The 21225-nt window shown below is 45.4% G+C and overlaps 1 protein-coding gene across 3 annotated transcripts in view; it reads left to right on the forward strand.

Moving 5' to 3' along the window:
* The window catches only part of AOAH (acyloxyacyl hydrolase), a 183060-nt gene continuing 177205 nt past the window's right edge, over positions 15371-21225 (forward strand). The window contains exons 1-2 of one of the 3 annotated variants that reach the window (XM_021079244.1): positions 15371-15521; positions 15810-15965. In XM_021079244.1, the coding sequence (XP_020934903.1) occupies positions 15839-15965 (127 nt within the window). In that variant the 5' untranslated portion in view covers positions 15371-15521; positions 15810-15838. Of the gene's footprint in view, positions 19815-21225 lie in introns of all 3 variants that reach the window. The other 2 variants (XM_013985718.2, XM_021079245.1) reach the window with 2 other exon arrangements.

The following is a 21225-nucleotide window of genomic DNA, read 5'->3' on the forward strand; positions in this document are numbered from 1 at the left end:
AGTTCACAGTGAGTTGCTCCACCTGAGCCAGAGAAGGTGCTGAAGATTATAAAGGGGCACAAAAGCCACTTGTTGGATTCTACGAGGAAATCCAACAGAACCATAGAAATAGTTACCTTCATCAGCAGGGCCACACAAACCCCAGAGTAGAGAAAGAAAAGAAACAAAACCCCTAAGAAATCCTGACCCTCAGCCAGAGGTCAAGGGAATGTCACTTGTGACCTTTATTCTTTCAGGGACTCTGTGGGTTCCGTAGAAGCAAAACTGAGATTATTAATATTAGTTGTGAGGGGCTGGCACCGGGCACAGAGGTCAAAGGGCACCAGAGAGGAGAACACCCTACTAGATAAAGGCTGACAATGAATTCCTTTCCATTAAACCTGACCCACTAGGTGACCCACTATGTGCCAGGGCCTGACGCTGAGGTCCTGGCACATGTGAGGGGCTCTGAAGGCCATCATACCTGAGCTTTGCCGATACTGCAAAGAGGATGATTCTAAGGCTCATCACCTTCCTTCCAAGCGTGCTTCGCCCTGGTGGCCCTCGCCTTGGTCAAGGCACTACTCTCCACCTCACTGCTGGGGCCAGAAGACTGGGTCTTGTCCATGTATCACCTCCATTACTGTCACATCCGTCGGCTAGTTGGCAAACCCTAAAGATTTCACTCCCTAGATGGTTTTAAATCCCTCCGTCTGCGGTAGAAATTCCTAGGTGCTTGGCATGAGCAGCCAGCCCTTAGGCTAACTGGCCTGTGCCTGGCTCTGCAACCTCAGCTCTCTCAGACCGTCTTTCCTGCTCTTCACCCCATGCAGGGCTGATCTATGATGCTTCACCAGAGCTGCAGTAGAAAACAGAACCGCAAAGCAAATAACAAAAAAGGAACAGTGTCTGTAATATATATGAAAGTGTAATGATTTCCGTATATGCAATGTGTAATATATATATATATACAGATATTGTATATATATATAAAACAGCTATTATAGATAAGTAGGAAAATACATGAGCAGTCCAAAAAGATAAAGAGACATAGGCATTTTTAAAAGGAAAATACACTATATAGAGAGAATAATCATAAGAGGAAAAGGCTCCACCTCTTAATTTGTGACAAAAGAAATACAAATTAACACAATGGCATATTTTCTGCTTTTGTTGGTGAAGTGAGGGGAGAATTAGGACCTATCCTATGCAGCTGATGAAGCCCAAACGGGCAAAGAATTTCTCACGGGAAGCTTGCTGTATGAAAAACAGTCTTTGACAAAATGTATAAAACATTGACTAAGCAACTACACTGCTATAATTTTATCCTAAGGAAATCATTAGTGGATTGGAAAATGTTTTCCGTTGGGGGGTGTATAACATAGTATGCATCTTAATGGCAAATATATGGCAATAATCCAAAGTCTCAACAATAGGGTATTTTTAGAGTGAATTCCATGCAATACACTATGCATTTATTTAAAATGGAAGTGTGGAAGGATAATTGTTGACATGAGACAAATGTTTATTGGTAAATGTCAAGTAAATGTAAAGTTTATAAAAATATATGATGATACTTTTATTTTAAAAATTTATATGCATAAAATGTCAGGGAGAGTATACACCAAACTGTAAATATTGGTTATCTCTAGAATAGACTTACTGGTGAGGAAATTTCAGGGGAAGCCTTTCTGCATTTTTCCATCTTTGAACAATAAAAGTGATTTAGTTTGATAATAAAAAGTGGCTTTAAAATAACTCAAACAAAATTACCAAACTCAGTTATTTATTATTGAGGCCAAAGACTCCAAGCAACTTAATTTTAAAACCAAAGCCAACCATTTACTTCAATCTAGAAGACATTTATTTTTCTCCTCTAAGCCAGGAATGGTTGTCTGCTTGGTGTAGGGAGCATGGCATTCAAATGGTAATTCACCCAGTTGTTTCAATAAACCTTGTGAAATTCCAAATTATGAAAACTCATTTGATTTATGAATCTTGACTCTCATGCCAAAGCTATTTTAGTGTTGATTAAGTTAGGTGATATAAAGAAAACTGCATTCAAAAATAAAATGAGACAGTTACACAAATATACATGTGTCAAAACTCACTGAACTGCACATTTAAGATCCTGCACATTTGGCTGGAAGCAATCCGATCTCAGAAATGTGATGGCAGAAAATTAAAGCATCCATAAAAATGACACAAAATGTTTTACATTTTTCATCTGGAATTTTTAATGGATCTCTAATATTGAAACCATTAAAAACCAAAAACAAGAGTACTTCCACTTGTGGCTGTGAGAGAATAGAGAGAAAGCCATGCTTTCTGGCCACACCTCTTTCTTTCTCCTTCCATTTATCTTCTCCACCACCCCCTTTCTCCAAATTCCTGGGCATCCTAGTACTTAAACTTTTATTTATGCAAACTTCTTATAAAAATGAATAATTTAGCATCATGAGAAACTTCTCGGGATGACTGAGAATAAAGCAATCAAAATCACATGAATATTATACCATGATTCTTTTTTCTAAGACTCATTAAGGAGCCTTGGGAAAACCAGTACACCAACCTGCTGTGCAATCTCCATGTAACGTTTAACCAGTTTTGTCTTCAGATTATTTCCCCACCATTAGTTTTCTTTTCCTCACTGACAGTTTCACTTAATTTCTTGAAGGCGATATAATGAAAATGTGAGAGCAAACGTGACCGTGGTCCGTAGCCACCCTCTACAGCTCTGTGTCCTGACTTCACAGCCAGGAGGATGCTGACTCGGCTTTCCCAAGTCCATGAGTACCTGGCTCTCTTCTGCCCACTGCCCCTCCCCTCCGCCTGGCCATTCTTTCTGCCTCTAGAATCTGCTTAATTCAGAGGTACTCTTGTGCACAGCGAGCCCCGCCCCTTACGCTCCCTCTCCCCTCGGCTACCACCCGCAACTTCGCTGTGGGAGCGGTTTTGCACTTGATCGTCCTCTCTCCTAGACAGAGCAGATGGGTCTAAGAGGAGGCAACTGATTCCGTTCTTGGAGAATTTCAACTGAGATGGGTTCAGCTGCAACATGTAAACTCAGGTGCAATTGGTGGCCTTGGCGGCTGAACAGGGGAAGCCCGTCCAAAGCCAAAGGAAGAATGAAGAGGAGGCTCAGCAGGAAACAGTGAGGATACCATTCTGATTCCTTATCGTTCCCAGGGCCTAGGTCTTCCTAGGGCTCTGTGGCTTCTCTATGCTTTCATTGACATTTAGGTTTTGCTCAAGCTGGTTCCCACGGATTCCTGTTCCTTACAACCAAAAGAGCCTTAGGAAGGTGCCAGGCTTCTGCAGTTCAGTTTCATGGCTTAGGAGACTCTCACTCCTTATAAGGGGTGAGCACAATCCCTACCCCAAGTAATCTCACTGCCCGCCTCGGTGAAGCCCCACCCCCACCCCCTCCCTGAGCTGCATTCGCCCCCTTTAGGCTCTGTGCTTCTGGGATCTCCTGACATGATTCTTCCTTGACCTTCAGTCCTTCAGCCTCTGGTCATTCACAAGCCTGAACCAACTGATTTTATTCCAGGGCAAGCGCTGGGTCATCCCATTACAAACCCCGCCATTCTTGTGATCATTGCCCTGTTAACTGGGGTCAAAAACTGCACACACCTCCAGCTTATGGGAATAAGACACAGCTTCCTTATTTTCTGCTGATGATGGCATCTTCCTTTCATCCTACAGATAAGGTGCACACATGTTACATCTTCAGCTTGCTGATGAGTAATCTCTCAGTCTCCATGGGTTCGAATAATCTCTCTGGGGTGATCAGATCTCTTGGATAAACGCTCAGTCTTCCCAATTTCCTTACCTCCACCTTTTCAAGATGGCATTTGGGTGGGGGACAATGAGGAGATTTCAGGGTGGTGGGCAAGAGTGGACTCTCACCCCACAAGTTCAGTTCCTGCAGTGTCCTTTGGCAGCCACGAGGGTGTCCTCTTCTCCATTGCTGGCCTCTGAGTATGAAATCTAGAGCTGGTGAGTTTGCCATTGGTCTCTGGGCTCCATCTCAGCCATAAGGCCCTTCCGTGGCATTGGCTTCACTTGGGCTCTTGCTGGTGCCCCAACCTGAATGATGTGCCAGCCCACCCCACCCCTGGGCTACAGGATCTCTGCTCCTGTACTGGCAAATCTCAACAGCTACTTCAGCATCTAACTTCTGCTTCTTTTACAAGCCACAAGTAAATATGTGAGTGCCTTTCACACTCCCCTTGAGCCGAGAGAAACCTGAGAATGCTTATTCAGACCTCCGCCCTGCCAGATGGGCTGCGGTCACACTTTTGATTCTGCCGCAGGCACCTCCTGCAGTTGAGAGGTTCCCTCTGTGGGATGGTGTCCTCTCACAAAGCAAGTGGGGAGCATGGGAAACTGCGCCCCCCCCACACACACCCCCCGAAGTCTTTCTAATGCCTATGACCTTCTGTTTGGCTGGAGGACCAGACGTCATATTCTACATGTCTGGCTCCTTGGTCACCTATCTCTGAGGCCCCTCTCCTCCACTTTCCTGGCTCAGAAGGAACAGGCTTCCCCCTCTCTTTTCTGTCTGACCCGAAACCCTCATGTCATTTTCTTGCACGTGCTAAGGCCAGTAAACCCCAGGCCTGGCTGCCCCAGGCAAAGAGTCCTGGGGAAGGAGTTACATCTGAATGCTCTAGATCTCCATCTATATGAAAGCTGCAGGACAATTAAGAGTTAGAGATTACCAAGAATAAAAATATAAACATGATCAGCTAGTATTATCTGAATAAACAAATGATGAAAGAATGGATAAATGAATTTCTACCTAAAAAAAAAAACCTTGATATAGCCGGTCACTGGTTGAGATTAATAAAACTTTCAGAGTGATTTTTGGATATCAAGCATTATTCTATCACACTTTACAGCTAAAAATAAAAGCACTCTCATATCCTATCTCCTCTGGTAGTTATAAGAATCAAGGAAAAAGAAGATAGAACCGGTGCTATCTGATTGCTTCCCCTTGTTTGCATCACCCCAATCTCTGCTTCCACGGTCATATCTCTTACTCTTACTCTGTCCCTTCAACCCCTCTCTCATAAGGACCCTTGTAATATGTTTGGCTTTACCCATGTAGCCCAGAGTAATCTCACTATTTCCAGATCTCTAACTTAATTGAATCTGCGAAATCTCTTTTGTCATCCCAGATTCCAAGATTAGGACATCAACATCTTTGGAGGGGCATTATCCAGGGTACCTCATCAAAAAAATGAATTTCCTAACCAATTCTGAGTTATTGGAGTTCCTGTTGTGGCACAGTGGTTAACGAATCTGACTAGGAACCATGAGGTTGCAGGTTCGATCCCTGGCCTCGCTCAGTGGGTTAAGGATCCGGCGTTGCCGTGAGCTGTGGTGTAGGTCGCAGACGCGGCTCGGATCCCGCGTTGCTGTGGCTCTGGCGTAGGCCGGTGGCTACAGCTCTGATTCGACCCCTAGCCTGGGAACTTCCATATGCCTAGAAAAGGCAAAAAGACCAAAAAAAAAAAATTTTTTTTTTTGAGTTATTGTTAACATCTCACCCTCTGAAAGCATTCCTTCAAGGCAGGAAGAAAACCCACTACCTATTCTCTGAATGGCCAAGATACAGTGCTCTGAAGATTTTTACGAAAGGCATAAAAGAGGGATAGAAACTAAAATAAAAGAGCTCTCTCAAATGCAGAGATATACGGAGGAATTTTTATTTTACAGCTGTGACCTGGAAAGGAGGGAGGAGAGCCAGGGCATGGCATCTGGAGTGGGAAAAGGAAATCAGCTCTTGGGCTGGAGTTTCCCACATGTAGCCTCCTGACCACAGCCAGACACAGAGCTGATGTTCACTCTGACACCCTTGCTCAACAGGAAGAGCTTATATCACCATGCTCACACAGAAATAGATGTGCCCCAAACTTCACACAATTTCCCAATCTAAGGGGGAAAGTTTAAGAAGGAAAAAATGTCAGTTTATGGGAATTTCACATCTGTGGGATATAGAGTAAGAAGCTGAGAACAGTAAGAACTTCCAAACCAGGCGTTTCTAACGTAGGATCCATAAACACCTGAAAAATGGATTTCAAGGATCCATCATGTTTTAAAATTCACATGTAAAATTTAGTGTGTTGGAGTTCCTGTCGTGGTTCAGCAGAAGCAAATCTGACTGGTATCCATGAGGACACAGGTTCAATCCCTGGCCTTCCTCAGTGGGTTAAGGATCCGGCGTTGCCATGAACTGTGGTGGAAGTCACAGACTCAGCTTGGATCTGGTGTTGCTGTGGCTCTGGTGTAGGCCAGAGGTTACAGCTTCGATTGGACTCCTAGCCTGGGAACCTCCATATGCCAGGGGTGCAGCCGTAAAAAAAAAAAAAAAAAAAAAAAAAGACAAAAAATTTAGTGTGTTTGTGTATGTGCTTTTTTGCCCAGAAGAAGATCCACAACTTTCATCAGATTCTCAAAGGGATCCGTGACTCTATAAAATGAAAGATATTTCAATCAAGTGATAAATAAGGAACAGAAAAAAAGGCTTCAGGCAATTAATGTACTGATACAAGAAGTTGCCTCGTTTTATCTATGACATGTGCTTAAGAGTCAACATAGGAAGCAGTCTATATGCCAGCTGTAGAGCTTAGCCTCAGCATCTGCTTAAGAGCAGAGAAATACAGAGCTTCCCACCCCGTGGAAATGGTGCATTTGTGAGTTTCCCAATGAGGGGCTTTCCATACAGCTGCATTCCTGATCATGTAGATGAAGAGTGACAAAAAGAAAAAACTGATTTAACCATATTTTTGGAGGGCCATGCCCATGCCACACAGAAGTTCCTGGAGCCAGTGATTGAATGTGGGCAAGAGCAGTAACCAGAGCCACAGCAGTAATAACGCTGGATCCTTAACCTGCTGAGCCACCAGGAAACTCCAAACCATATTTAAATAAATTGATTTTCCAGATGGCACTGCAAGTGAACTCTGAGTCCACAGAACATATACTCAGCAAGGATGGGAATCTTCATGAGTTTTCTTAACTTCTATGCAACAAGAGTGCCTGGACATAAGGTGATCGATAATATGCAATAAATATACATGGAATGACTCGATCCATGAAGAGTTTTCTAGAATGCTATGAAGACTGTGGGCCGAATTAAATTAAGGTGGCTTTTTTTTTTTTTTTTTTTGCCTTTTCTTGGGCGGCGCCCGTGGCATATGGAGGAGCCCAGGCTAGGGGTCTAATCAGAGCTGTAGCTGCTGGCCTACACCAGAGCCACAGCAACACGGGATCCGAGCCACGTCTGCAAACTACACCACAGCTCACGGCAACGCCGGACCCTAACCCACTGAGCAAGGCCAGTGATCAAACCCACAACCTCATGGTTCCTAGTTGGATTCGTTAACCACTGAGCCACGATGGGAACAAGGTGGGTTTTTTTTAACCACTCATAAGAAATTTATTTGATTTTATTTAAAAGCCACATATTGGCATTAAATTGAAAATTGTCTTAGCTTAATCTAATTGTTTTCATGCTGAAAGTCTGGAAGCTGTTCACTGAGAAATAATGACTTTCATCTTATATTTTTATTAAAATTTATAAATGAAAGAAAATGGGGGAAAAGGGCCACTCCCTGATTCTTTCCATTCATAATTATGTAATTTAAAACCTCTGACTCCATGGAAATAGAAGATCTAAGTTTCAGAGCTAACAATGACAGGATGAAAGGTTCCTGTTGTTGATTGAGAATGAACTATTTCTCTGCACAGTGGAATTCAAGGACGTTATTCATGGTACTGTGTGCTAATTGGATTGTCTTTGGGGGAGCTGGTATAAGCCTGGCACAGATCATTTCCACGTGGGTATCTTGAGTCAGGTCCGCCCTCTAAACCCACGCGTCTGTTTTAAAGTCTGAGCCCTTTCTCACATCAAAGAGTGGAAGGGAAGTTTCTGAATCAACACTAAATGGATTTCTTCTATCATGGCCTGCAGCCTTAAGGCATTTGGAGCCCTCAGGAGAGGTGACACCAGAGCTTTTAAAGCAAGGCGTGAGCTGGAGGCTTTGCCTGCACCAGTCAGTTTGCAGGGCGATGCCTTCAAAGGAGCCATGCTGCAGGGAACACCTGGTTAGATGGCTTGAATTCCAGGAGAGTAGAGGTATTGATGCCATAGAGCAGTGAGGAGGAGTGTCTTCAGAAAGGATCAACCACTCCTGAAATGCATTCCACCACAGCAGGTCACACGAGGGACACCAGATGTCTAATGAATGGCCATCAGGGGTCCAGTCCCAGGAGACAATAGAAGGATGAGGGCCTGAAGAAGGGTCACTCTTGGTCAGAGCAACCAGGCAGGTCCACAGTCTATAGGGAAATAAACTTTGCCATCTTATTACAAAAACCATGACAAACCGGGAGGAAATTGCATGACTCTAGACTTTACCCCCTGATAATAAAACACCCTCGCTTCTTGTTTTCTCTCCACCCGGTTTGGGGCTGCCTCTCAAATCCTAACTCAGTTGCTCAGCCCTTATTGTATCTTTGGCTAATCTGTTCCACAGTATTTGCACTAGTGTTTCATTCTGAACCCCCAATGTACTGCCTTTAATGCTTTTCTGTTTGCATAATACTCCTGAGAACATTTTTTTTAATATCCTCGTCTGTTTCCCTATACTGATAAAATACCTAACATATTTTATTATTTTTGCTCACTCCTCCCCCACCCACACGATCATTCACTGAATATCTGCCATAAGTCAGGTGCATGGTCTACAGTAATGGAGCTAAATTACTTACACTCAGTAGCCAATGGAGGGGTAAGATGCCCAAAGTAATGGCCATGCCACAAAGGGAAGGGCCAGTGCAGGCTTGCCTGAAGGGTTCTGGGAGCATTGAGGATGGAGCAAACACTTGTGCTTGACAAGGGACACAGAGGCTTTTGAGAAGAAGTGGACTGGAATGAAAAGGAGAAGATGCCCTGGAGGATAAGGAGAAGGACATTGCATGCAGAGTGAAGTCTGTGCAAAGGCACTGAGGCATGAACATCCGGGCCTCTCTGGGGGATAACACTGGGAATTTGGTGCCACCAGGACATAGAGGACATGGGAAAGTGATTAGAAATGTGGCTGGAGAGATAAGGGCTCCAGATGATTAGAAGCCTCGTGAGCCCTTCCAAGGAATTCACTCTTCATTGGGTGAGCCACTGGGAGCTTTGGTGGGGATGGGTTGCAAGCAACAGAGTATATGATCTATTGTGTATTTTACTGAGATTACAATTTTTCTTTGACTCTAATTTTGTCTTTAATTGTACTCCTTGTATCTTTTTCTCTAAAAGCCCCTATTGTCTTCACATAAAATCATTTAGGGATATATTTGTTCTGATTATTTATTTTCCCCAAATCTATAAAAGTATATTCATTCCCATCCCTTCTTCCTTTCCATCCCACTACTTGGCAAGAGTTCGGATATGGATTTGGATGCAACATTATTTTTTTCTTTTTAGGATCACACCTTCCATATATGGAAGTACCCAGGCTAGGGGTCGAATCAGAGCTGCAGCTGCTGACCTACGCCACAGCTGAAGCCATGCTGGATCCAAGCCTCATCTGCAATCTACACTGCAGGTTGCAGCAACGCGGGATCCTTAACCCACCAAGCAAAGGCAGCGATTGAACCCTCACCCTTGTTGAGATAACATCAGGTCCTTGACCCATTGGGCCACAACGGGAACTCCTAGATGCAACATTTTAAGCACTTCCTCTGTGCCAGGCCCCATGTGAAGCAATTTCAAGATCTTCCCTCATCTTCTCTACTGTCTGTCCACCAACTCTTGATACGATGACTGGGAATGGCAGGGAGAGAACTTTAGGGCAGAACTCCTAAGAAGCCTGCAACAGACTACTCTGAGCTCCCAGGGTGCATTTGGGGTCCATGCAGTGAAATTGTCAAGGTCCACTTAGCTTGAGGCAAGTTCTCAAGGTCACCTTATATTTAGCCACTTCTCCTCTCAGACCGCTCAAGCACAACCACTCTAGTTTTCTGCAGCTGCAGTGTCCTGCATCTTTCACGTGAGCCTTGAAGCTGCTTTTAGTGTTTTGTTCATGGCCAGCTTGAAGCTTAGTGCATTTTGCTTAGGCTTCTTCCGTGGAAGTATCCCCAGGAGAAATATAACGGATCCACGGCTTTTAAATGTAGTAGCAAACCCCCTAGTAAGTCAGGGCCCTGTCTTACTCAAGATAGTCCTCTGACCACAGTGCAGCCTGTCTCATTACAGTCTTCGCTATGATTTTCATGAGGATGTTTGCCCACTTGTCTTTCCACGGGCTGTCCAGGACAAGAGTTGAAGAGAAAAGTGCCTTTAGGGAGCATCTTCTGCCTCGCATTCAAAGAAAGCCCTACTGGGAAGAATAGGACAGGCCAGTGTCCCCATTCTACCTTCCCCAAACTAACAAGGTAATCAAACATATTCAATGCAGAAAGAAAAATATCCATGTGTATTTGTGTATAATATACATGGTCAACAGTTGCCTCCGAATATTTTCTCTCTCCTTCTGTTTGGAACTCTGATTTTCTGTTTTGTTTTGTTTTGTTCTTTTTGCCTTTTCTAGGGCCACACCCGTGGCATATGGAGGTTTCCAGGCTAGGGGTCTAATCGGAGCTGTAGCCACCGGGCTACACCAGAGCCACAGCAACAAAGGATCCAAGCTGCGTCTGCAACCTACACCACAGGTCACGGCAACGCCGGATCCTTAACCCACTGAGCAAGACCAGGGAACCCCAAGATTTCTAGTTGAATTCGTTTCTGCTGCGCCACAATGGGAACTCCCCATTTTAGTCATTTGAGGTTTAAAATTTTCTGTCCTACTCGTTCTAGGATAACAGGACAGAAAATTAGAAGCTTAGGTGCCTGAAGACACCATGGAATAACCGTAACAGTTATTTCTGGACTTCTTTTATTCAAAAATGAATAAGAGAATGAATGAATGAGCCTGAAGCTTGTTTCGGCTTGCTTATTTTATTTTATTCTGTTATGTGCATTCAAACTCTCCTTTATACTTTGGAGCTCTAGGTAAAATTTAAGCCCACCTGCCCCTAGTCTATAGCATAGGGGGATCTAAAGCATGCGAGAATCCATCTACAGCATGTAAGAGTCCAAAGCCCTCCCTAAAGTCTTTGTCAATCCCAGCAGGTAATCTCCTGGTCCTCCGCCTCTGCACTTGTCACTACCTGTGCCTTCTTTGCTCTGTTCTGCTCTGATCCAAACATGAAGCTCATTGTCTTCATTGATTTCCATTCAGGATCTAGGCAGAGTATCATTGCTCACATGGCTCGGCAAACAACTAACTCGTCTCTATGGGAACCTCCTTTTAGCTCAGGGCTTTTTGCCACCCCATCTCCCAGCACGTCTCTCTTGATTCTTTAGCCAGGAAGACTCCAGGGCCTCATCTGTCCCTGCTTCTCTCCTCTCTGTTCCTACTTTCTTCCTTCTGCCTTGTGTCCAAATTCTACTGCCTCACATATAATAAGCAACTCACTGGCCACAGCTCCTTTTCCCAAATTTACTATCAGGCACCCAGCAGACAAAAGAAGTTCTGTTGAACAGAATGCATTGGCCTTAGAAAGCAGTTGTAGTTATAAATAGCATACGTCTGCCAGTCAGTATCTCAGGGTGCACCTGTGAGTGGCTGGGGTCTATGGGGAGCAAGAAAGGACTATTGGAGCACAGTTCCTGTTGTGTAGCTGGGTCACTGTGCTCTGCTGCCATTGCTGCACTGTTAACACATTGAAGATCACTGGCTTACTTCCTGGTGGGAAGCTACCAGTGTACCTCCTGGCAGGTGGGCTCCTGGGTTTCCACCTTCTCTCCTACCGTGGTTACTCCCTGCATCCCATCCAGGGCTGGCCCTCTGCTGTGGGGTGTTCTGAGTTTCTACTTTGTATCTACTGAAGTGCATTGCTAAAAAGGATATCCCTTTAAGGGTTCCACGAAAATTCACAAAGCAAAACATGTTAAAATGCCAGTACTTGAGAAGGATAGTGTTAATTCATTGTTAGCGTTAAATGTATCTAACATTTACTGTTAAGTTTTTTTCACTCATGTTGTTGTCTCTTTAATCCTCATAATTTCCCTCTAATCCTGGCAACATATACCACCATTGAATAGTTAAATAAACTGATACCTAGAGAGGTGGATCAGTTTCCCCAAGGACACACAGCTAGTCAGTGGTGAAATCATGATGAAGATGAAAGTTTCCCTGATCCTAAGCCCAGAACTCTTTTCATTAGCAGACATGCACCCTTGCCGTCGATTAATTTACCAATTCCCTAGCAGACAGCAGAGACAGGACTGAATGGAGGTAGAGTAAATAAGCTCTGATTGGGAGGCGGGGTCCGCAAAGGATCTGGGCTTTGTAGGTGTGAACCGAGGGTCACCGCAGAGAATCCTGGGAAGCCCAAGCAAGGAGAGAGATCCTTGGTATCCAAAAGAAGAGAAAGTCAGAGACGAGGCACTTTCACGAAACCACAAGATTTTAAAATATTCCCTGTCACCCAGGTCAGTTGCTGTTGTTGTTGTTGTTCTGATTAAGGAACCTACTCTGAAATGGTTGAGGCCAAAGCTCAATTTAATAATCAGGAAACACATTCAGACAGAACAAGCCAGAACCACCAGTGTAATATTAGAGAATTATAAACCCTCAGCCTTCTGCAGCAGAAGGACAGACTGAATCAAAGTACAGTTTGAATCAAAACTCTCTGAGTGAAGTAACAAAGCGCTTCAGGGAAGAAATCTCATCTTCCAAAAGCAGATTTTAAGAAAATCAGAATTAGAACAACTGAGAGCTGGGGTCCTCAAGGGACATCATAAAGGGTCCAATTAGTTGTTAAAAACCACAGGTAGGTCCAGGGCCTTTTGACCAGTTGTGCAGAGGTCTTAGGTCATTTGCACTCAATGCTCAATGAACACAGGCGGCCCTGTGGGAGGAGCTGAGCCCAAGCACCCCTTGGGCTGCTTGTGCAAATGGGAGGAGCCTTCGACTTGGTGACCGATGACCAGTGACCGGAGGGAAGGTTTGTTTAGTGGTGTATGGACGCGTGCACTTACTTCAGCATCAGTTAGAAAAATCACTTCCTGACCTCCGTGTTCCCCTTTTGACCTTGCCAGACAAGAACTAACCCTTCAAGCATGAAAATCACTTCCATTTAGGGAAAACCTACTAAATATTGAAGAGTGCCATGACACTCCCTTCTAGCTGAGGAATCTCAGCACTGGAAATGGTGAGGGACTGGCTCACTGCTGCACAGCTAAGCCCAGGTTCCCAACACCTGAGCATCCCAGGCTGTCTAAGGATGACCGTCCCTGGAGTGGCTGTGGGTGGGTCCACAGGTGACAATAGCCTGCAGCTTGCACACAGCCTTACACTGATACATCCTTCTCACCCTGAGATAGTCCAGTCCCGATCACAGCTATAATCCTGGAAGACCCTTAGGAAAGCCTTTACCAAGTGCTCCTTCCAAAGCTGTGTGACCATCCCTCACCCACCTACAGGTAGGTATTCTTAGACTCTGTGTTCCTGGAGGGCTGCCTGGCACACAGAAGTTGCTCAGTAAATGCAGCCTGTGTCCTTTTCCTACATCTTGGCCTGCAACTATCAGGGGTGTCTTAGAATTCTCCCAAAGTCTGGCCTGGAGCACAGATTTCATCATTTTCCTGCTGGGATAGTAACCAACGCTTTGATTGACTAAGCACTTCTTCTTGGGCACATTGCTTTATAGTATGAATACATTGTCTATTTTACTCCTTCGAGCAATGGGGACTGGATTATTTCAGTCCTTTAGCCAACTGTAGGACCATCTTATTATCATCTCAATATAAATGAGAAAACTAAAGTATAGAACGGGTACATTACTGTTCTAACACATGACTCACAAGTGAACCATGGATAGGATGGTTGAACATGTGTGGGGTTTTTTGTTTTTGTTTTTGTCTTTTTTTGTCTTTTGAGGGCCGTACCCGAAGCATATGGAGGTTCCCAGGCTAGGGGCCTAATTGGAGCTGTAGCCACCAGCCTACACCCGAGCCACAGCTACACAGGATCCAAGCCGCATCTGTGACTTACACCACGGCTCATGGCGATGCCGGATCCTTTACCCACCAAGCAAGGCCAGGGATTGAACCCACAACTTCCTGGTTTCTAGTCTGATTCGTTTCTGCTGCGCCATGACCGGAACTCCAGAACATGTCTTTTTGTCTTTGCAGTCAGTACTATTAAAACACTATTATTTTGCCTCCCCAGGATCTTCTCTAGGTCTGACCTCTGTGGGGGTTGGGGTGACCTCCAGAGCTCCCCTTGACCACAAGGTCCGGGAGCTTGCAAACCAGCAGCTCAGCTTCTAGCAATGGCCCTGGGAGACTGTTTGGCCCAAGCAGTGCTGGGGGCTTAAGGAGGGAAACGCTCTGGTGTATGCTATCTCTGCCACAGATTCAGATCTTTGATAAATTGGCATGTGGTAAAATTAATGCCTATATAACCAATCTTCAAACCATGAAAACTGGTATTTCCTACATCCCGGAAAGAATACAATTCTAAAATTCTATTTGCTACTTAAAATGCTGTTCCTTAAGTAAAAACAGGAGGGAGAGGAGGAAGAGAAATCTCTACCAATTTTGATAATTTGATAATATTTCATAAAGTTATAATGAGCTTTCCTCAGAGCCTAACCAGGGAGAATAAAAACAGCAGGATCTCCCAGGCTGATCTAGACTGTGGCACTTCTCCCCCTTCCCCTTCTCTCATCTGAGAATGGCATATGACTTCGCTGGATCCTATTTTTAGAGCAAAACATATAAATTATATGTCTTTTCGCTACCCGTGATCTGGTTTAGTTTTTATTGTTTTGGGTTTTTTATTTTCTTAGAAAAATAGCATTCAGTTCTCATCTTCAAAACAGAAAATCAGTCTCTTAAAAATGAATAAATCATTTGCAGATAAGAGATGTAAACACATTTTGCGATTCTGGAGAAAAGTCTGGCCTCGTGCACAGCCAGGTAAATAAGAATTGGTTAATTTCGGCACATCTTTATTCTAATGAGGTGGAACATCCAGCTGTGGCTGACAGCCCCATTCCTGTCTCATTTCCATTTTTTGAACACACCAATGAAAGGCTTTGGAAAAACTTGACGCTTCAAGGAATAGTCTGACGTCTCCAGGAGAAAATAACTACTTGACCAAACTATTCTTTAGCAACAAAATAAGGAGCCTGACCTCAGCATAGAAAACTGTTTAGAACAAAACTAAATAACTTCCGAGTATAACAATTATAATTGCTACACTGTGTGAACCCTGCTGATCAAATTGCTGAAGAGTTATGTGTGTTTGTGGTTGAGGCTTGCTTCTTCGGTTTTAGTTTAGTTTTGTTTTGCAAGAACGAAAGAGGAAGGGCCGCCTCCCCAGCCCGCAGGATGATTCCGGCAAGCCTGGAGGTTCCCGAGGTTCACGGCAACTGACTTCAGCTGAAGCACAAACGTCCTCGTTGCTGCCACAGCTGCAACCCAGGTTTTTCCTTTTCCTGCAGTTTGGCGCTTAGAAGAAGAATTGCACCCCAGGAGCTCCTCCAGCTCTTCCCAGACCGGGTGCTCTCTCAGGGTTCTGCTCTAGTGAGAAGTGGGTCTGTGAGTGTTGGCGTGCGTGTTTATTCCCTTCACACTTACTGAAAAGTGTGTAGGCGAGTGCATGTGTGCAAGTGAGGTGTGTGTGTCAGAGGACAGAAGAAAAGGGGAGAGAGACTGATCGATTCTTCCGCCTCGACTTCAGCCTCCCTTAGTTGGCACTTTCTGTCACCAGCCTAGTCTCTCCTGGGGCACAGCTCAGAGATGAAGTCTCCGAGGAAAGTCCTTATGGTAGCTCCTCTGATCTTTCTTCTGACCGTTCACACCTCCGCCTCTCCAGCCTATGATGACCAGCCCAGCACCAGACATTCCGATGGCCATGTCTGTATAGGTAGGTAAACATTCCATGTATTTTTAATGTGGACTATGGGGTCAGAGACTTTGTTTGCACAGTAGATCACTTATTTAATAACATCCATAGCTCTAAGATTCCAAGTAAGGCAGCAGTGACCTCACCAGCATAGAGAACTTTTGAGTCTTAGAATGAACATTCGCCTTATAGGCACATAGGTGTGTATAGGCGTGTGATAAATAGTTGCTAGTGTGAATTAGTCGTAAAAGTCTTCCATCTCATTGGTGGTCGGAATCCCCCCCCCCAGATGGGCAATTTTAAGAGCCTGAAATTCTTACTGCCTTTCAGGACAGTAGGCAGCAATCCACAGCAGAAAGAAGATGTCTTTGGCCTTGAAATTGCTGCCACCCCCTCCCCCTCTGCTCCATCCCTTACTGGCTGTGAAGCTTTGAGCAACTTAACACTTTCCTGCCTCTGTGTTCTTATTGATGAGACAGGGCTTCTGAGATCTACTTCATAAGGATGTTGTCAGAACTAAGATCATACGATCTATGGTGTTGCACACACAGGAAGGATGCAACAATCTTCGTTTTCTTCTTCTCTCTCAGGGAGTCTAGAGTTGGCAGTAAAAGGACAGCCCTGCACATTGACTGAGATAGAGCTTTTTCACTTATCCTTTATTGACGTATTTTATTTCCAAGTTGTTGTTGTTTGTTGTTGTTGAGAGGAGTATAAGTAGGAGCAGATCTTTGATATTATATTGTACCTGCAGATCCCAGAACAGTGTCAGCTCTTTCCATGGAGCCAAGGAGATTCAGAATCTGAGTAGCAACTATTCAATGGGTAGATCTCAAAACAGAATTCAGGTTTAAGCAGCCAGAAAAAGAACTCAAGAGATACGTATGGTGGCCACTCCTTACAACTAAAAAATTTGGACACGGCCTGTGATACATATGAATAATTTCTGAAGACAGTAGAGAAAAATATCTAAATTAGTCACAGTTCTTGAAAAACCATGATTTGGGGTCATTATACATGTTAAGGAACACAACTCTGGTTTCAAAGTCTCTTTTAAATTAAAACCTTGATGGTGTTCCTGTCGTGGCTCATCGGAAACGAATCTGACTATGAACCATGAAGTTTGGAGTTCGATCCCTGGCCTCACACAGTGGGTCGAGGATCCAGCGTTGCTGTGAGCTGTGGTGTAGGTCACAGACAAAGTTCGGATCTGGCGTTGCTGTGTCTCCGGTGTAGGCCGGCAGCAACAGCTCCAAGACCCCTAGCCTGGGAACTTCCATATGCCGTGGGTGTGGCTCTAAAAAGACGAAAATAATAATAATATAATAATAATAATAATAATTAAAACATTGAGACCCAGATTCCCTGCCAATCTATTCTCAGGTCTAGAAGCAAAGATCTGTGGCCTCATTGGAACCTGGGAGGTCCTCTTACTTAGTTTTGTCAAAGAATTATTTACCACCATTTCCTCAAAATAAACCCTTAAAGCTTACCAATGGAAATACACCTGAGAAAGGCTTAAGTGAAACCAATTCTACTTCTAGGAGAGTTGCAAATTGAGTGTTTAGATTTATGCAAGTCATCTAAGATACCGGGGCCTCCGTAGCTGTAGAGAAGATGTGAGATGTTCATTCCCTTCCCTGACTAGTTCTCATTGCCAGTGAGGCAAGAGAGTTAGAAAAAGGTGTGGAGGGGATTCCAAGATGGGGTTGTTCTGGTTATCCATATTGCATAACAAATTTTAAAATAACCTTTCTGTTCTATCATGATTTTGTGGGTCAAGAATTTTTCAGAGTCTGGCTGGTGATCTGCTGCATGTAGGATTGGTTGAGGTCACTAGGTGGTATTCAGATGGTAGACTGACGGGTCTGGAATGATCCAAGTTAGCTTCACTCCATAGGTTTGGCACATTGGAGAAGGAGATGGCTAGAAGGCTGGCTCAGCTGGGAATGTCTATCAGAGTTTTTACACAGCAGTCTCAATGTAGCTGGACTTCTTTCATGGCAGCCCAGGGGTGGGGGGGAAGGGGAAGAGAGGGAGGGAGAGAAAAGACAGTGGACAGCAGGAAAGTGGGGTTGGAAAGTGGCACAATATCATTTCTGCCATCTTGTACTGATCAAGCAATCACACATCTCTCCACTCAGACTCAAGGAGAGGGACACAGATCCCTCCTTTTGATGGGGAGTGTCAGGGAATTTTCAGCTGTCTGGATTCTCCCAGGCTGCCCATGCAAACATTCCACAGCCCCAAGAGCTCAGAGTCTATTGTTGATTAGGTTTGATGATGAGTTAGCACCTATTTCCACACCAATCTGATACTGGAAAAGCTTTATCCTAAGTCCAAACTCTTGGAGTTCCCTAGTGGCCTAGTGTTGTCACTGCTGTGGCTCAGGTTCAATCCTTGGCCTATCCGGAAAATTCTGCAAGCTGCTGGTGCAGCCAAAAAAAAAAGAAAAGAAAAAAGTCCTGGCTCCTGTTCAACTGGTCTTAGAATTTGGGCAAGGAGCACAAAGGAAAAAAAAATTACACGGTGGCTGAAGCGCACAGAGAATAAAGAAGCAGTTTATTAAGGCAAAAACGAAAGGACACAAAAATGAGTGCAGGATTCTCCCTGAGAGGGACACCTTGCAGGTCTTTTGGGTCCCCGTTTTTTTCTTTTTTTTAACTCTTTGGGTGGGTGTCTTATTTGACTAGGGATGGAACGCTTGTCTTTTTGTCTTTCTAGGGCCGCAGGTGCGGCATATGGAGGTTCCCCGGCTAGAGGTCAAATCGGAGCTGTTGCTTCTGGCCTACGCCACAGCCACACCGGATCAGAGCCGCATCTGTGACCCACGCCACAGCTCCCGACCCCACCGGTGTGTCAACCCGCTGAGCGGGTGCCAGGCATCGAACCTGTAACCTCGTGGTTCCTAGTCGGATTTGTTTCCGCTGCACCATGACAGGAGCTCCACGGGATGGACCGTTTGTTGAGGGGGAGGTTGGGGTGTGGCAGGTCAGCTCCTAGGCCTGCGCACTCGGCTCCCGGAAGCCGGGGAACATGCGCTGTAGGAGCTGTTTTCCCTTGCCTTTCCCTGACCCGTGGAGCGCCGCCCCGGAAAAGCGCAGAGCGACCTGGGTGTTTTTATTGCGCATGCTCCACGGCTTTTCCCGTCGCCATTTCTTGTTCAGTGGCTGCAAAGTTTCTGACTTCGATGCCATGCCTCCACGCGTCATGCCCTCATTCAGTGCACGACAAGGAGGTGGCTTTGCCCTCTGCCCGATGTCTATAGGTGAGGCTGTCCTTGGGCTCGGTCCTGGCTTTTCTGCTTCAAACTCACAAACTGTGGCTCCCCCTGCCTGGGTGGCTTGTCTGCTTGTCGTCGTGATCAGGAGAAAGGAGTCCGCAAGCGATCAACACTGACGATGCTGAACCGGGTGCCGCAGGTGGTCTGAACTCTGGTGTCTTACTGTTTGAAGATGGTTCCTTGGGAAAACGGACTCAGAAATGTGTGTGCGGAGAGTTTATTGACGCGGGCTTGAAGGGAAAACACCTGTGAGGGAGTGAAGGCAGCAGGTGCAGGCAGGAGAAGGTGAGCTGTGCTGTAGCCACCGAGAAAGAAAAAGAAAGCTTCAGTCAAGCCCCTGGCAAACTCTAGAGCTCAAATGGCTTGTCAGAGCCATTCTCAGTGGATGGGCCTTGGCGCCCCACTCTGAACAGTCACTGGATGCGAACAGACCTCTGGGGGTGAGCCCCCGTGGTGGAGACAGTGCCTGGAGAGGGATCCAGTGCGAGGCCCCAGCAGCTGGCAGGAAGGGGGCCTCTCCTGAAAGGCGACCTGGGGTTGCTTCGACTCTCTCGTGCCAAAAGTGCAAGTGTCTTAGAAGCAGCGAGGTAAGCCCACTTGCTGGCAGGTGGTGGGAAGAGGAAGTGCCTCTTGAGGGTCGGTGGGGGGTGGGGTGGGGGGAGAGAGAAGGAATTGTGGTTGGGCTTCTGTTAACCCGAGCAACTTTCAGAGGCAAAACCAGAGTATACGCCTTCAAACTCATTGACTGTCATAGTCAGTTTGCACGTGCTAATTCAGCCCACACAGACATGGACTCTCCCCAGTCCAGCTTCCCAGCAGAAAGAATCTGAGCTGAGTCTTGAAACCACTGAATCAGAGGTGGGTGAGGAGAGCTCACAGAGGAGATGCGGTGATGTGGCTGCCAGGGCCCTGGAATGAGGGGGCAGTTCTCACAGGAGTGAGGGTGGCGGGGGCGCTGGAGAGATACTCCAGAAGTGATTGAGTGATTGAGCCAACATCCCAGTGGTAGACAAACAGCCCTGGCTCCTGTGCTAAGAGGAGGCTTTGTAGCTGGGAGCCAACCAGCAGACCTGGAGGGCATGGCCTGGAACATATTCCAAAATCAGACCTAAGATGTGCGAAGCCCCAGTGGCCTCTTTCCCAATTTGCCGTAATTCCTTTGCACTGACTTGTACATCTTGCTTGATCACTAAGCAAACCATGATTCTACTCTGCTTGAACAGGCAGGGCCTCTCTCTGCCACTTTTCAAATGTTTCAAAATCAATAATAAGCCATGTTCATTTTTGCAAAACATAATTTTCTTTACATGGGTGATTTCAGGGCAAAGTAATCCTTGAGTTTCTAAGTCACTGACACTGAAATTAATTTATTGAGTTTTGAGGGTTTTTTAAAGCACAATTTGGTGCTCAGTAAGCTTTTTTAAAGGTGTGAAAAAACCAACCTTTTTCCCTTCATTCATGTTTGGTTAAATCTATAAAATGCCCTCAGAGTGCGTTACAACCCCTTCTTCCGCCCCCATGTGACGCACAAAATGGTCAGAGATGACTTTGTGGTTTGAATGATCAAGAGGAAGAAGTGGTCCAGAGGTTTCAAGCCAACAAGAGTGGTAAAATGAGAGTCACTGACAAAAATAGGAAAGATATAGTCAGAGCCAGCAGAGAAGGTTGAAAATTTAGGATCACAATTCACATATACAGAAATTTCATTTTCTCCATTTCTGTATGTCTGAACACTTCATAAGCCACTTCCGTTGCTGCTGGGAGCTGAAACCATTTCATCTTTCCACCATGTGTTTAGTTTTGGTCTCCCCTGGTCAATCCAGGGCTCTCCTTCTGCCCCCAGCTCGGAAGGTTGCTGTCAGTTCTTGGGGAGGGTTGTGTCTCACCATGACACTTAGGGTCCTGGGCCCTCAGAGCTCCCACACTGGAGCGTTGTGACTGGTGCAGCTCCCAGCTAGGCTGGTCCTGGCAGAGTCCAAAGTCTGTCCCTGCTGACCT

The sequence above is a fragment of the Sus scrofa genome, chromosome 18 (genome assembly GCF_000003025.6).
Source record: "Sus scrofa isolate TJ Tabasco breed Duroc chromosome 18, Sscrofa11.1, whole genome shotgun sequence".
In the NCBI taxonomy this organism is placed as follows: Eukaryota; Metazoa; Chordata; class Mammalia; order Artiodactyla; family Suidae; genus Sus; species Sus scrofa.